The sequence below is a fragment of the Entelurus aequoreus genome, linkage group LG05, assembly GCF_033978785.1.
Source record: "Entelurus aequoreus isolate RoL-2023_Sb linkage group LG05, RoL_Eaeq_v1.1, whole genome shotgun sequence".
Taxonomy (NCBI): Eukaryota; Metazoa; Chordata; class Actinopteri; order Syngnathiformes; family Syngnathidae; genus Entelurus; species Entelurus aequoreus.
The window spans coordinates 67351662-67369463 of record NC_084735.1 but is presented as its reverse complement, the minus strand read 5'-3'; the positions used below and the strand labels follow the sequence as shown (position 1 = coordinate 67369463).

General features: G+C 36.0%; 1 protein-coding gene across 5 annotated transcripts in view; it reads left to right on the top strand.

The window, feature by feature from the left end:
- sh3pxd2b (SH3 and PX domains 2B) overlaps positions 1 to 17802 on the top strand; it is a 70786-nt gene that overhangs the window by 47205 nt on the left and 5779 nt on the right. The window contains exons 6-13 of one of the 5 annotated variants that reach the window (XM_062048714.1): positions 6751 to 6776; positions 7083 to 7118; positions 10766 to 10897; positions 11767 to 11868; positions 12059 to 12142; positions 14078 to 14195; positions 17018 to 17211; positions 17287 to 17333. In XM_062048714.1, the coding sequence (XP_061904698.1) occupies positions 6751 to 6776; positions 7083 to 7118; positions 10766 to 10897; positions 11767 to 11868; positions 12059 to 12142; positions 14078 to 14195; positions 17018 to 17211; positions 17287 to 17333 (739 nt within the window). Of the gene's footprint in view, positions 1 to 6750; positions 6777 to 7082; positions 7119 to 10765; positions 10898 to 11766; positions 11869 to 11984; positions 12143 to 14077; positions 14196 to 17017; positions 17212 to 17286; positions 17334 to 17802 lie in introns of all 5 variants that reach the window. The other 4 variants (XM_062048713.1, XM_062048715.1, XM_062048716.1 and 1 more) reach the window with 4 other exon arrangements.

The following is a 17802-nucleotide window of genomic DNA, read 5'->3' as shown; positions in this document are numbered from 1 at the left end:
TCTTGAATAAAAAAGAAAGTAAAACAATATAAAAACAGTTACATAGAAACTAGTAATTAATGAAAATGAGTAAAATTATCTGTTAAAGGTTAGTACTATTAGTGGACCAGCAGCACGCACAATCATGTGTGCTTACAGACTGTATCCCTTGCAGACTGTATTGATATATATTGATTTATAATGTAGGAACCAGAATATTGATAACAGAAATAAATGGGGGGAGGGAGGTTTTTTGGGTTGGTGCACTAATTGTAAGTGTATCTTGTGTTTTTTATTTTGATTTAATAAAAAATTTAAAAAAACGGTACAGATAATAAAAAAAACGATACCGATAATTTACGATATTACATTTTAACGCATTTATCGGCCGATAATATCGGCAGGCCGATATTATCGGACATCCCTAGTACAAATCGGGGGGAGCTGGAGCTTATCCAGCTGCACTTGGGCGGAAGGCAGAGTACACCCTGGACAAGTCGTTTCCTCATAAACCGTCACCCAAAAAATATATTTGAGGCCAGCGAAGCTAATCATCAGTGATGTTTACATTGTCACTTTAAAGACGACAACTGTAAGTTATTTTATTAAATATTTGCTTGAAACAGTTGATGTTCATGCACAATTATTTGCACTGGCATTTTGTATTTTACACATTATGGCATATATTTTTTTTTTTACCACAATCATATCATACTGTAGCCTTAATACCGTGATAATATTGTACCGTAAGATTTTGATACTGTTACATCACTAGTACATACTATCATTATTTTGGTTCTCATTAGGCTATCTCATGTGTGCTTAAATAAAGTTCCTTAAGTACTTAAAATGTAACCCTTTTAATGCACACAATAATTATCAAAATGACTTGTTTTTTTCTTATAATGCACACAGAACAATCAATGAACAACGTTGTGTAAGTCTTTTTCCTTTGTATATGTGCAAGCACAATAAGCACTCTGCTTTACATGAGGTGTTCAAGCGCACTGCTTAACTATGAGTGTTAATCAATGTAGTCACACATTTGTAAAAATTAGAATTAGAATTGAAACTGCACTCTGGGAACCTTGACTCGAAACTTAAACAACCCTGAATCCAAATGATTAGGATTTTTAACCTAAAAAGTCACATACTGCCTCTAAAGTTACACAAACCTAAACCCACATAAAAATTAGACTTTTAAAACGCTACAGGTAGAACTCCTTTTGACCTTAAACAGCCCATAAGTCAAACTATTGAGAATTTAGACTGCGTTTTAAGACAAATTAAGCTCAAAAGTTGCTCAGAAATCCAAAGGAAAAACTGCCTTAAAATCAAACATCCCTAAAGAGAAAATACACCTCGAGTGGCAAAGAGATCCACAAGTCAAACAGTCTCTAATCCAGGAGATCGCAAAAAGCCGCTGCCTGACCATGGCTCAAAAAATCTGCAAAGACTCCTCCCACCCCCACCAAAGACTGTTTTCACTGCTGGACTCTAAAAAGAGGTTCCGCAGCCTCCGAAGCAGAACCTCCAGGTTCTGTAACAGCTTCTTCCCTCAGGCCGTAAGACTCTTGAACGCATCATAATTATCTCCTCAACTCCCCCCAAAATGGATTAACTCGCTGGAATAAAAAAGACAATATAACATACACCCATAAACGTGGATGCATATTAAAAAGTGCAATATATTTATCTGTACAGTAACCTTTTTATTTATTTATATATGCACCTTATTGCTTTTTTATCCTGCACTACCATGAGCTAATGTAACGAAATTTCTTTCTTATCTGTACTGAAAAGTTCAAATTTGAATGACAATAAAAAGGAAATCTAAGTCTAAAGTCGAATTCCCACAACCTGAAAGATAATCACAGAACTAAAGAGGTAGAACCCTCCTTTGAAATCAAACGCCCATGTAGGCATAACTTGGAATTTGTTCAAAATCTATGGCAGAAATATGCTTCTAAAGTCACACAGAAATCCAAAGGTCAAACAGTTTCTAAAGTCAAACATGTTTGAAATGCAACCCTCTCTTGAAGTCAAACACCATGAAATCTGTTTTGCATAAATACGCCTGCTTCTAAACGGCTTCAAACACCCCTGAAGACACACTTCAGAATTTGATCAAATATAAGAAACATACACCTCTGAAGTCCTATAGAAATCCAGATGGAAAACTGTTTTCCCAAAAAGAAACCCAACACCTGTAGAAACACAGAATTGTGCATTCCACCTAGATTGTTTCTAAAAAGTATGCATCTGAAGTCGCAGAGAATTCCAGAATTTGAGCTCTTTCTAGAATTGAACACAACTTGAAGCCATGGGCTTCTGAATATGATTTGCCTCTAAAGTCACACAGACCTTTAGACTCTGAACTTTCTCTAAAGTCACACATCCCTAAAGCTGTACAATTCAGAATTAGATCAAACTTTTTGGAACAAATATATTTTGACTCTGATTATCAACAACCTTCTCAGTCAGAGAATTTAAACAGACACTGAGAAAAATGCATTTCTAAAGTCGTTAAAAAAATCCTGAGGTTAAACTGCCTCTGGAGTTGAACAATAAAATATGATGCAAAAATTCCCAGTGACCAACAACAAAAAATGTAAAACATATCAAGTCTTCCAAGTAGACTGTGTATCACCTATATTCAGGATTATCCTTAATATATATCCTAATATCACTACTACTTTTGAACCAATACTTATTTTTACATACTTGTTGCTTTATGTATCCCAAGCTTTGTTATGATCTTAACCTAACCTGACCTGTGTTTCACCTCTCTGAGAAGCTAAGCAAAGGCAGCACAAAGATATTGCTACTCTATAATAACCCTTAATATTAAATGGCCTAGCTTGTCCCAGCCTGTTATTTCTTTTTATAGCGCATTAATGGGCGCACTTGCGGTGAAGGATTTATCGAGGCGTAAGCAGCTTGAGAGAGCAAACGATGCATTACTGTTTCAGCCTAACAACATTCTTGTTGATAATAAAGAGAGTTGTAGCCAAAAATGAGCAATCAAGACAACGGAGTGATTTAAGTAGATGGGAAAGAAAGCCGATAAAGTAAAAAGTATGATACTGAGGGAAAAAATAAGAAGGCTTTGACTGACTCAGACTGTCTTTGCTGCTCTTGAGCAATGTTCTGTTCATCTGGTTTATGTCTGTAGCATTTGAAGATCAGATTGTATTGGAAAAAGCACTTGTGACGTTTCTATGTTTTTCAAAAACATTAATGAATGTCTGATGTGCCATCTTCTAATGTTCCAATGTACTAAACTACAGACAACTGAACTAATAGATTTACAAAAAGAGGAACACATTTGAATTAAAAATATATATATATATACAAACTGACAATCACTCCTAAATAGCATTATGGGCATTATCAAACACTTAATACACACATTTTACAATCAAACCTCTAGTCCTCAAATACACTGTACGGTGATACTTTGACACGTCATCAGTGATAACCTTGAGGTGTATTTGAGTAATAAGTATTAAATATACAAAGTAAATTTTGTCGCTGGGATCACATAGCAAAGAAAGAACAAGTAGAGGCGGTGAGAACAAAGTTGGGAAAAAAATAACACAAATTGAGGAAATTACTCCTAAAACAACATTATGAGGTTTATAATTATTTAATCACGCTGATTTTGAAATCAAATCACTTATTGTATCAAATATGCAACGTACAGAGCATTTTAAATGCCTGGTCAAATGGGACAAAATTAAATAATCAAATCAATATTTATATAATGACCTAAATAATGTGTAATATTTAATTATAATTTGAATTAAACACATCGATGTGTTAATAATGTATTTGACGTAAAAGTACATTTAATTATTTGATCATTTTAATATGTGTTCCTAAAAAGAGTGATGGCACCGAGGGGGTGAAGGCCGTCCATCCTCAACAGGCCCAGTTTTCCCCAGAAGGGGAGCCAAATATCACTAAAGTTGTACCCCGGTTTTCTACAATAACTAGCCAGCCACCTGTTAAGTGAGACTAATCTTCTATACCTCTCATCATTGCCTCTCACAGGCAGGAGGCCAGAGACAATTACTCAATGCCGAGCCATCTTTCTGGCGAGAGTACAAGTCCTAGCTATGTTCCTCCTTGTAATCTTCGATTGTCTCATCCTAGTGTCATTGGAGCCAACGTATACAACTAGTAGCTAGTGGTACGATTAGCCCGTCGTACGTGTTTAACCCTGTATTAGCTACATGTGCTTGGACCCCCAGAATGCAATGTATTGTGGCTGGTTTGCTAATATCATACTTGCCAACCTTGAGACCTCCAATATCGGGAGGTGGGGGGGAGGGGGGGGGCGTGGTTGGGGCGTGGTTAAGAGGAGAGTATATTTACAGCTAGAATTCACCAAATCAAGTATTTCACATATATATATATAATATATATACATATATATATATATATATATATATATATATATATATATATATATATATATATATATATATATATATATATATATATATATATGAATTACTTGACTTTCAGTGAATTCTAGCTATATATATATATTTTATTTGTATTTTATTATACATATAAATAAAAGACATACTTGAATTTCAGTATTCTGCAGGCTATCCGGTAGGTGGCAGTATTGTCCTGTTTAAGAGTGTCACAACATTGCTGTTTATGGCAGACGAACTGCTTTACAGTAGACTAAACGTGACTGCTGTTGTTGTGTGTTGTTACCGCGCTGGGAGGACGTTAATGAAACTGCCTAACAATAAACCCACATAAGAAACCAAGAACTCTCTCTGCTTGTTGTGCACTCTACTCTCTAAAAGCCGTAGATGTTATGACGTCATTGGGCAGGCAAGCTGCTGGGAAAGCGGACGTGAGAACGGCTGTCCCCACTCAGGTCGGCATTGAGCTGGAGGGGGCGTGGCCTCCAGCTCCGGCTGAATACCGGGAGCTTGTCGGGAGAAGGGAGGTTGTCGGGAGAGGCGCTGAATACCGGGATTCTCCCGCTAAAAACGGGAGGGTTGGCAAGTATGGCTAATATGTATGTTTTGGGTGATGGAATCCCCTGCAACTAATGTGTGGTGGCCGGTAGACTGGGGTGTAGGAATAGCTAACGGGCTAAATCTGGTATGCGTCTTAACCGGCTCAGCGTAACTTGTAGGCCGCTTAAGGCTGCTGCAAACTGGGCTAGTTAACTCAATACAGATAACGCTAGCAAGTGTGTCCACGACATTTAAAGTTACAAAGTTATTCAGCTTTATCTCAAACTGGTGGACACGTCCCTCGAGCAGGGACAACCTCTTCATGAACACAAAGCCATACTCACGTTTTTATCTTCGCCGAGTCAAGTTTTTGCTGTCTTCGGAAAAGAGGGTTTCGGGCTGGGGCCAGCTTAGCTCTGATGGCTTAGCAGCTAGCTAGCTGAAAATTAAGCGGTCTAACAGAAAGAGCGAGTGCCTGGTAAATTTGATAAGTTTATAGAATGTGTTTGAGAATGGTTAAGGAAGGCTTTAAAATATCGTGCACAGATGAACCGACAGCAACGATCAGGAAGCGAGGGCAAGCAGGCAGCTAACCTGTATTTAATTATTTCATCAACCTGTGTGTCAGCGCTTTATGAATGTATTTTATTCAAACTCAGCTATCAATGTCAGTGGGCAGATCCTAACACCTGATTGGTAACCCGGCACTTCCACTTGTCTGTGGAACTCAGACCAGGAAAGCGGAGGAATACTGAGTGATATAGTGGTCTGAAAGTGCGGAAATATTTTATATAATAATTTGTCTAACGGCTCCATGCTCTGTGTCAGCAAAGCTTGCTCAAGAAGGTCTAAAATGTCTGCCACCAACTCCTGAGAAAGTACGGGTATATCATCTTAAGCCACCATGTTTTCAAAGACTTCCAAAGTTCCAGGCTTTCCGACCAAAGCAATGATTGGACTAGTTCCGTGTGAGCTCCGTCCACTGACTTTGATGGTTGAATTTCCATCCATGTTCTACCGCTTGTCCCTTTCATCGTCGCGGGGGGTGCTGGAGCCTATCTCAGCTGCATTCGGGCGGAAGGCGGGGTACACCCTGGACAAGTCGCCACCTCATCGCAGGGCCAACACAGATAGACAGACAACATTCACACTCACATTCACACACTAGGGTCAATTTAGTGTTGCCAATCAACCTATCCCCAGGTGCATGTCTTTGGAGGTGGGAGAAAGCCGTAGTACCCGGAGAGAACCCACGCAGTCACGGGGAGAACATGCAAACTCCACACAGAAAGACCCCGAGCCAGGGGATCGAACCCAGGACCTCCGTATTGTGAGGCACATGCACTAACCCCTGTACCACCGTGCTTGAATTTGACGGATAAAAATCAATTCATGAAGCCATGACACACAGGTTCATGACATAACTAAATATTTAAATGACTAAATAACTAAATCGTGAAATAATGATTTAAACCATAAAATACCGAAAATAAATTAAATACTAAAATATTTGATTAAACAATGAAATGTGCTTTTAAATTAAATACATTAATTTATGTATTTAACTACAACTGTCATTATTTATTGACACATGCAAGTAATTATTTAAATATGTATTTATTCAATGTTGTGCCATTGGAACCTCCATATTTGTATTCACTACTGTTGGATGTTTATTACTGCTGGGAAACTTGGTATAACATACTGTGGTTGAATACTTTGTATTAGTAATTTAAATAGTGATGTTATAGTTTTAATGTTTGTTTGTTTTATTGTTTAACAGGGAACCAACAGGAAAGAAAAAATCAGGTTTGTCTCCTTTAACAACATATATATGTATATATTTGTTGGTAAATGTGATTGTTTTTATTATCTCCATACGTTGTTCAGCCTTCCCTACTGTTATTGTGATGCTTCACGTTTACTCGGATGTTACATTGTCGCCCTCTAGTGGTAGAATAACAGCAATGATCCTGTGGTCCCAGTTGTTCACATGCATACTTTTCATATATTTGTATTTTTATTTAAACATCTTCCTATCTTTTTTTCACTCTTAAGATGCATCCATGTAATTCCTTTTCAGTTTTCTTCTCCATTCATTTTCCTTTCCATCAGGGTTTGTGGAGAGAGCGACTACTTTCCTAAAGCGAGGTAGTAAGACACCGACTGTCATGCTTGGTCGTGCTGTGTGTTGACCCGGCAAGTTAGGCCATAGAGAAACACCCTCGCACCCTATTGGACTTGGTAGTTGGGGATGATTAGTAACTGTACTGTATGATATGTGGTTGCATAGATCTTGACTACATAGATTGTCTATGCAGGTTGCAATGCGCTGCATAGAATAAATAGCTTGCCGTCTCATTTTATGTTGACGTCGGATTACATTTAAATCTCCAGTTTTTGGGATTTGCAATTGACTTAAATTGGCAAACTTCCTCAAATATTGGCCTCCGCTCTGATCGACGCCGTGCCCACGAAGACACAATATTCGCCACTTGCACAAATAACCACCAAAAAACTTGGAGACAACTTTTTCTGTACTCTTTGGGGAAGTAAAATCAATTGCTGCCACAAGATGGCGGTAATGTATTGAACTTGACAGACTGCATGTTACTGTAATGTTTTTTTTAGTATTATTTTAGATTATAATAAAGTTACATTTGTATATCTTATGTAATTATCCATTTATGGAAAACTATTGAATACATTCTGTACATACACATATTTATAACTATAGAAATGCATTAGTAAATGTATTTAGTATGATGTTTTAATATGTATTAATTTCAGTAAATATAATTTATTTGGATAACGATCAAATTCGTCAATATATTATCTTAAATTACAACATTGTATTTTTGTTCAGTATTTTTGTTATCCTCAATTTTGACAAAACTACATTTGTACAAGTAAATGCCTCACTATATACAACATAATAAACATAAATGGCTGCTATACGAGAACATTTGATAATCATCACAGTTCTGTTTATTTAATTAGGTTTTTTTTTCTGTTTAATTAAATTCTCCCTGACATCATTTTCTGTTTGCTTTGCTTTGCCGCTGCTTACTGAAGGATCTGCATCTGAGGTGCAGTATTTAGAATGCTTGTATTTTAATTTACGCCAAAAATTTTTCCCAGTACATTTAACATTTCATCCTTCTTTTGTCATATTTGTTGCAACCACATTAGTTGTTTGTTCATCCATCTATTTCCATATTTAGTGTTGAACTTAAAGGGTAAGTGCACTGTTTTAGGAAAGTTGCCCATCATTTACAATCCTTATGGAAGACAAGAACACATGTTTTTCTTTTTTTATGCATTCCAATTAAAGAATAAATGCTTGCAAAAGTCAGCTAACCATAGAGCCTAAAAACATCCAAAATCTTCCATCAAGGTTTTATATACAGTACACACTGTAAGTACATATGTAATGTAGTAACAGGCACATTCATAACAACGTAATATTTACATATTTTGATCATTTTAAGCATATGGCGGCATATTACATTCACCATTCCTTTCTACAACAACAACACTATTACTCATGGCACACTTCATGAGAAACAATAAAGACTAATTTGAGCCAAACTATGATCCAGAACCTTATATTTAGAGCCTGAATATAAGGAGGATGAGCAGTATTGCTAAGTGCTGAACAAGAAATACAAACTACAAACATAATAAAACAATCACTTACTGTACAACGTCTGCTCTCACTGGGATGCCGATTTATGAGATGTTCTTATCTTCCCCTTTTGATGAAGATGTATTCATAATCCTCACAAAGGTTTTGTTCGTGTTTTTATCACCATCCCTAGGTACAAGTTTAATTTTTATGTCAACCAACTTCTTGGTTTATGTCCACATTACGGATGTCATTGTATGAAAATGTCTTGTCACGGTTATTGTGACCAATATTATCACGGTTATTATTACATAGTTTTAGATGTGCTGAAATGTTTTAAAAAGTACTTATACTGAAATATTTTAACCAAATTTCTACTTAAAAAAACAAACACATTCAAAATTGTTTCCTTTGTAGAAAAAACGTTATTGTAGATGGGAACACTGTTTCATGGACCTCAAGTAGAAAGTGAATGTGCATATAAAAGCAACACAAGCATTATAAACAAAGTAATATGGTAGAAAAATAAACTAAATACATGTGAAAATTGTGCAATATAGCACTTTATGGACACGAGATTAAAAAATAATAAAAACAACTGTAAGAATTTTGCAAGGTGGCACGCCATAAAACGTAATTGCACTTTTTGTCCATATGAATAAAAACAGTGTTCATGTATTTGTATTACATCTAGTCTTATATGTTTTTAAAGTAATACCTTTGTGACATGAAAAAAGCACATGTAATGTAAAAAAACAAAACATGGAGTTTACTTTTTGATATCAATATAAAACCCAAAGCGGTTTGGCTAAGGAAGATGAAGTCTAATAAACAAGTTTTGTTCTTCTCTAACAACACCATGTGATTCAATACATCAGTATGGCCAACACAAATAAACAGGAGTGATACCTCACACATCGAATACACAATCTTCACAGCCTGTGTTCAGTTCGATGAGATGACAAAACATTATAGCTAGTAAATCTACGTTAAAAAGTCTGTGTATTTTGGGTTCCGCCATGTTTTTCCAAGCAAAACGACACTAGTGCGCATCCCCCAGCGCTGCTGTGACTCCCTTTCCAGGAAGTAAGCAGTGTTGCCTAAAATGCATCACTAAATGACGGTTTTTCGGTAATTAAAAGTTCAAACGGTATTACTAACTATTGGGAATTTTACTGTGGTTTATCATTATACCGTTTACCGTTACATCCCTAGTCCACATTCTTCTACTATTCAGGTGAGAAACATGATTTAATCTACAATTAACTTTTACTAACTCAGAGGCGATGCAGCAGCTCATCGGCTCAATATGTCAACAATGTAGCTGCACAAGCTAGTTAGCTCTCTGTGATCATGGCGCGGCTAAAAGTAGTTTGTCTGCGTTAGCGCTTATAATAACAATATCGCTAATAATATTCAGGTCACAAGATGTAAATAGAGTATTGTTGGCACTTTTGTGATGTTTTCTAGAGAGCTTTAAGGGCGCAATAGGGTACTCCCATTATCTGCATTGTTAGCCAGCTCGTACTTGCTGTATTTTACGATTTAGAATACATTCAGAAATAAAAAATTATGTGTTCTTTCTTGTCATACATAAAGATAGTGAATGAAAGGCAAAATTCCCTCCAAAAAGTGCAGTTCTCATTTAACGTTACAAGAAGCTTTGTTGCCTAGAATCAGTTTAGTTTGGATAAATTGGGGTTGAATCCAGACCAGAGGGTTGCCATAGCAATGAGTTTTGCTAGTGATTTCATATTTCTTATGGTGTCGGTGGTGGTTTATAGTACGCATAACAAAGTCTTTACCTTTAAAAAATTGCATTAACATTTTGTCCTATCATTGTTTCCACTTCACACTGTCTCTCTAATCACGTCTGCTACCTCGCCTGCATCGTATCAAAGGAAGACTCTCCATAGTCTAGTTGAGCCTCTTCTCATTGTTTGACCTCAGAATCATCATTGGCACCAAAATATCAATTAATTTTCTTGCATCAGTGGATGTTTCCATTACAGTTGGACAGTGATGCTGAAAAGGATGTCAAGGCCTCGACAAAAGTGCTCAAACACGATGAATGGAGGCTTTGCTACGTTATAGAGACGTTTCCTTGATAAAAAAAACAAGAAACACATCCGGCAGGAAATGTTAAGTGCCTTTGATGTCACACTAACAGGAGATGCCAACTCAGCAGACCCGCTCGTGCTGGACCAGTATGTGGCGGTAACGAACTACGAGAAGCAGGAGAGCTCTGAGATCAGCCTGTCTGTTGGTCAGGTGGTGGAGGTCATTGAGAAAAATGAGTCGGGTAAGTTTCTATTAAACATATTAGAATAAAAAGAGTATTCTCCATAAAAATGTGCATCGTGAAACTGTTGCCATCATAAACATTTACATTGTTTTACTTATTTATTATAATGAATGAATAACAAAATAATAAAAATAAACTGTAAAAAAAAATAGTGCTGTCAATTACTCATTTTCATCTGATTAATGACAAAATAATATTCCCTATGGAAATGTAATTCTACAGTGTTCCATGATTAAACTATCATAAATCATAACTTGCTATAATAAATATTTTAAAATAATGTACTTATTTGTAGCCATAAATAAATAACAAAATAATTATAATTAATAACAGAATAATGATTAAAAAAAAGATCAAATAAATCCCAGGGTTGTTGATGACTAATTAGATTAATCATGAATAATTATATTCTTTTTTTAATCTAAATTAATCTATATACTGTAATTTGTTACACCTCCTTTACATATTTATATGATTAAGCATTGCTACCTAATATGTTTTAGCCTGCTAAAGTGTCAATGTTCTAAAAGTAAAATTCTGACTTCATAGACCAAAGACATGTAAGTACTAGCTAACTCACTGTCACTCTTTTTTTTTTTTTTTAATGTTTTTGTTTTTACTTTTGACCCTTTTTAAAATGAACCGGAGCTTTCCAGTTGCTGGCAGCACTTAAGCCGCCCAGTATCATGATTCTGCCACCCCCTTGCTTGATTGTAGGAACGAGCCAATTATTGCTTGTGTTGCCGGCTGTTTAGATATTGGCTGTGTGTAGCAAAGTTCTATTTCGACATTGTTGTCCCTTGAGAAGACACAAGTGCTGGAAATGTGAGGGTTGTTCTTAGTGTGTTGCTGTTGTGTCTTCACAGGGTGGTGGTTTGTGAGTTCAGAGGACGCACAAGGTTGGGTTCCTGCCACCTGCTTGGAGGCCCAGGATGACCCTGATGACATCACTCTTCCAGGAGAAGAAGGTACAAGATGAAGTTATTTTTTTCTAAAAGATCCTACTTCCCTTTGAGGCACCAAAGGGAACATTTAAAAACAGGATAGCATCCAGGTACTGAATCCAAGCCTGGCTTTAATTTAGAAGTTTCCAGATGGATTGACGGGTGTTATGTTCACTTCCTGTCTTGCCTCACCTGCACCGTGTTGCCACGTCAGCGCCTCGGAGATTCTGGTCTTTACCGAGGCACGTGGGCCGGCGCAGAACTTTTGGGGATCTTTTCAGCATGGGCTTTGGGCAAGGTGGAGCGCACGCCTTTCTTCTCCCCTTCACCCTTTTATTTTAAAATGCACACGCATGCAACTTGCAACCACATCTGCTGCTGTATGTGCATGGCATGTCCTGTAGAAGATGTATGTGCATGGTGTACAGTAAATGAAAAGTACACGTGTTACATTTTCATTAACTGTGAAACAAAGGGATAGAAATAACAATAGCAATGTGGAAATAGTGAAATAAGGAAATTAGGTGCGCACAATGTGTATGTAATGCACATTACTGCAGGGTAAGATAAAAATTTTTATAGATTGCTCCTAGAGCCATACTTAAAGGTTTGTTATTTTCTATGATCATTAGTGGGTTGACTATTAGGGGTTGCGAATAAAACTATACAGTTGAACGTTTTTGACCCAAATTTAAAACCCATTTACCAAACTGATTCAATAAAGTGGCATCTGATTGGTCTAAAGCAGGGGTGTCCAAACCATTTCTACTGAGGGCCGCATACGGAAAAATTAAAGCCTGCGGGGGCCATTTTGATAGTTTTCATTTTCAAATCATAACAAAATATATGGATTGTGTTTTTTTTTTACCTTTAGGGCTCCCGGGGACCATAAAGTGTCTAAGTCATTCAAATGTTAAAAACAAGTCAGATTATTTTTTTATTTTTTTTATTTAACGCTTACAGTAAATCTCTACAGTATATCAACCTTAGGTTGATATAAAATTAAAAATAACAAAAAAGTTGTATGCCTTTTCTGTCAAGACTACTTTGTTTTTTATAATAAAACTGAAATATGCAGTATTTCCCCCACTGCCCAAAACATTCAGCTGATGTTTTTCAGCCTTAAAAACATCAATAATGCAAGACACCATTGATATTAATTCATTGTTATTTTTGAGTAATCACAGTGAAAAGATAAATAAAATCCCATTAAATATATTTAGGATACAAAAGATGCCCCACTAAAAGTGATACATTTGTATTAGTTTTTTTTTACTTTAAACACTTAAGTTACGAGATCAACTTCAGATATATCTGTCAATTTTAGGTTTGAACTATTATTTTGTTTGTTTTATGCCCTTTTGTCAAAGAAAACGTTGATGTTTTTGTATGGCAACCACACAATATATGCAATATTTTCCACATAAAACATTTTAAAGTGAAATATTTGAAATAATTGGAGCCTTGAATAGGTCAATAATTCATTATAACTTTGATTTTTGATTTTTTTTAAGCAATGGCAAAAAAAGAAAAAGAAAGATAGACAAAAGAAAAAAACAGCCTGCATGGCAGCTTTGTGTCAACATTGCAACTTTTTCTAGTTAATGTTCATTTTTTATTTTTGCAATAGCATTTCCAGAATGTGTGGCGGGCCGGTAAACAATTAGCTGCGGGCCGCAAATGGTCCCTGGGCCGCATTTTGGACACCCCTGGTCTAAAGTGATGTGAAGCTTTTAAACTCACCATACAAGATATTGTGTTTATTTATGTATGGTTACAAACAATTCCATTTGAAGAAAATGTATCCCAATGCCAAATATAAAAGCAAAAATGAATAAAAACAATGTCAAGAGAGTAAAAAGTGTACTTAGTGAAGTGTCCTTGTGACTGTATATGTTTGTTGCATGTGTGATCTTTTCATTCTTACAAGCTGCTGCCTCCATTTCTTGCATATTTTATCAATCCACATTGTCCGATATATAACATGAATATAATAAAAATGAGTTATCTTCGTCAACATGCCAGTTGATTTTGCATTTCCCAGATAAGTGCACATTTACCGGTACATCAAACAATACAAGAAATGTATGAATTCACACTCCTTAATTCATCATTATTTTGTGTGTTGTGTCCCTAGTTTCTTCCCTGCATCAGTTGTTTTGTCTTTAGAACAATCTTGTCCAGTGTAACATAAACATGGAAACGTACAACATTGTCTCTTTTCCTATTTCAGAGGAGAAATATTCAGTGATTTATCCCTATTCCGCTCGGGATGAGGATGAGATTAACCTGGAGAGAGGAATGATTGTGGAAGTTATGCAGAAGAACTTGGAGGGCTGGTGGAAAATCAGGTAATTCACTCAACTAAACGGACATGGGGCGACATTAGTAAAGAGGTCTGTGAACACGAGTACAGTCTACAATAACACCAGAAATAGATCCTAGATTTTTTGCCAATTGTTTTTGATAAAGAAAGAGTGACTAAAAGAATTGAAGAAATCTGTACCAAAAAAATCTCCCCAAAATACATTGTACAATAAGCAGCAACACTTGTAACACAATATTATTTAAAATGTTGTATTATGTCTGCTGTGGGAGGGGTAGAGCAGTGTGTTTTTGTGTTTGCTGTGTTTTATTGTATACTTTTAGGTTTTTTGTATTTGTGTAGGGATCCCCTTGAAAAGGAGATGCTGCATCTCAAGGGGCTATCCCAAATCAATTGAATTAGATTTAACTGTTTTATTAAGATGGAATAAAAGCTCAGCAGAAAAAACGACTGGACAGAGGAAGTCTACAGTCACTTTTATCAGAGACTTCCACATTATCAAAACATGTCAAGACACCTCTTCTCATACCAATCGCACACTTCCGGCGTCACAATAATAGCGCTACGCGTTACATCTGGTCTAACGACCATAACAAAAGGAAAAATCGTTTTAGATTAAGATCATGCTTTGTCAAAGATGTTTTGTAAAGTAATCTGTGATAATTCTACCTAAATAAATGTTTTCTGACGAATGGAAATAAAACGCATATTCTTTTATAACCTGTTCTAATTGATAAAATGTTTAACAAGCCAATGTTACATTTTATTAATACATAGAAAAGGTTCAAACATTGCTCTACAGAGATATTAATACCATTAACTTTACAACAAGTAATGTACAGAATATCAGAATAATGTATTTAGGTAGAAGTATCACAGATTACATTACCAAACATCTTTGACATTTAAAGCATGATTGCAACAATCCACATTTTATGTTATTAAAGCGTGAAATTAGTATCTAAAAACGGTGTAGCTCCTCCTCTGAATGCAAGTGCTCCCACTGCAGGAATACAAGTTCTGTACTCCAACAAAATACAAAATCTGGCAAAACTCCCAACACACCGCAGGCAATTTAAAAAAAAAAACATTTAAAAGCGTGTTTTTATCAGTTTGTGTTGAGTTGTTTAAAACAGCATGTTTAAAAAATATTTAATTGTCTAATTGCCCAGTCATGGTAATACAAACTTGAAAATTATCTGTCTAGGGCAGTGGTCCCCAACCACCGCGGACCGATTGGTACAAGAAATTTAATTTTTTTTTTTTTTTTTTTTTTTTTTTTTATGAAATCAACATAAAAAACACAATATATACATTATATATCAATATAGATCAATACAGTATGCAGGGATACAGTCCGTAAGCACACATGATTGTATTTATTTATGTAAAAAAAAAAAAAAAAAAATTTAAATACACCCCCCCCCCCCCACCCCACCCCCACACTTTTTTAGAAGCAAAAATGGCTCCTAGTAGGGGTTTCTCGATTCGAAGTCAGCAAAAAAAAAAGTAACAAATTATTTCGGCTTGCATCTAAAACCTTTGACATAAACTTTGATACAAGCAGTCCTGCAGCGTGATTACTTTTGCAAAACTGGACACCCAGTTAACATCTAAATGTCCTCCAATAAGCACACACATTCTCTATTCTTATATTTTAGTCCAAGTCATTAACAACATGTAAACAAGGCTTCTAGGAGCTAGCAGCTACACAACAGCTGAGCACACAAAAGCACACAAGCCAGAAGTGTCCTTAATTGAGCAATATTGCAGTTTAAACATGACATTTGTCAATAAAAACATGTATCAAATAATAGTTGAATATTAGATACAAAGTCTCAAACATATTAGAAAGTATCCAGTAACAAATGTGTCCGCATAATTCAACTCGCTGCGTCATCAGTGCAATACATTTTCATAACATGGTCACTACTGCATAGTTTGTCTTGTTATATTCTTATTTTTAATGTTATATTTTTATTCTTATTGTTGCTTTTTATTTTTATTCTTTCTGTTATATTTTCTATTTTATTTCCATTTATACCCCCATTATTTACTTTTTACTTTTTAAATTCAATCTCAATTCTGTACAGTGCTGCTAGAATTTTAATTTTCCTGAGGGAACTCTCCTGAAGGAATCAATAACGTACTATCTAGCTATCCATGAGCTTAATTTAATGAATAAGTGTGGCCACTAGATGTCGCCAAAACACTAACTACTACCCCACTTTGACATTAAGCCAGCATAAGGTTAGTGTTTTTCATTGCTACCATTGTCTTCTTAGTAATTTCACATGATCCATCCTTTTCTTCTCCTAGTCCAATAACAATTTGGAAATATTTGAAACGAATAATGTCTTACTAAACGTTTTGTGTAAAGAATAATAAGTGAGTTAAATGCCTGGTTGGTAATTCATACTGACAAGTGCCATTGGTAAAATGCATTTGCAATGCAAGCGGTGACTTAAATATTTCAACGGAAGATACTACGCAGAGTGTGGCTTAAAAATGTGGAAAAGCAGCCTTTGGTCCCACCCACATTGCCACATGTAATGTCCTTAGGTTAAATTGACTCATAAACCTTAACGACCTCAAATGCTCCTGTGTGCTTGTTCTGTGCAGCCTTCGCACTGTGTATATATGTGCCTTTAATGCTATGTTTCTACAGTACAGTAGGTCACACTACATAACTACTGAATAAACAAAGGTTTGACATTTTAATTTGTATTTAATACACAGGGATTCAGTTGTGAAATAATGTGTATAAATAATAATCTAAGAAGTACTGTAGTTTTTCTAAGTAGCAAAGCAATAACCATGTTCTCTGCAACGTCCTCCTGCCATCAGGTACCAAGGACGCGAGGGCTGGGCCCCAGCCTCCTACCTGAAGAAGTCGGACATTCAGAGCCAGAAGCAGGCGGCGGGTGGCGCAGCACACGCCAGTGCCAACGACCTGGACGGGGTCTCCAAGCAGAACCATGCGGTCAACTCCAACCGGGAGAACCAGAAGGAAAACAGACTGTCGTTCTTTTCCGATCGAAGTAATGTGTCAATGTGGACGATTACTTTTTTAGGTTTTATTGTTCAACACTGATTTGTTTCGTGTTCATTCACAGAAATGGGACTGAGACAAAGACCTCCACCACGAAGAGATCTCTCCATAGTAAGACATTTAAATTCATGTATATTCTCAAATAGTGATCTCTACCCTAATGCATGCAATTCAACAAATAAACTCCACACTTCAATTAGACACGCTAACATGGCCTTAGTGCAAATCTGTGGATGTAACTTTAATGGTATTATTACACCCTGTGAACAACTCTGCATCATCACAGACCTAACGGTATATTGGCCCTTTATTATTTCTGTCTAGTGTTGTCCCAATACCAATATTTTGGTACCGGTACCAAAATTATTTTGATACTTTTCGGTACTTTTCTAATTAGGAGCCCTTGTTTGCTTACTTACTACTAAAAGACAAGTTGTCTTGTATGTTCTCTATTTTATTTAAGGACAAACTTGCAATAAAAAACACATGTTTAATGTACCGTAAGATTTTTTGTTACAATCTTGAACCGGTACCAAAATTATTTTGATAGTTTTCTAAATAAAGGGGACCACAAAAAATG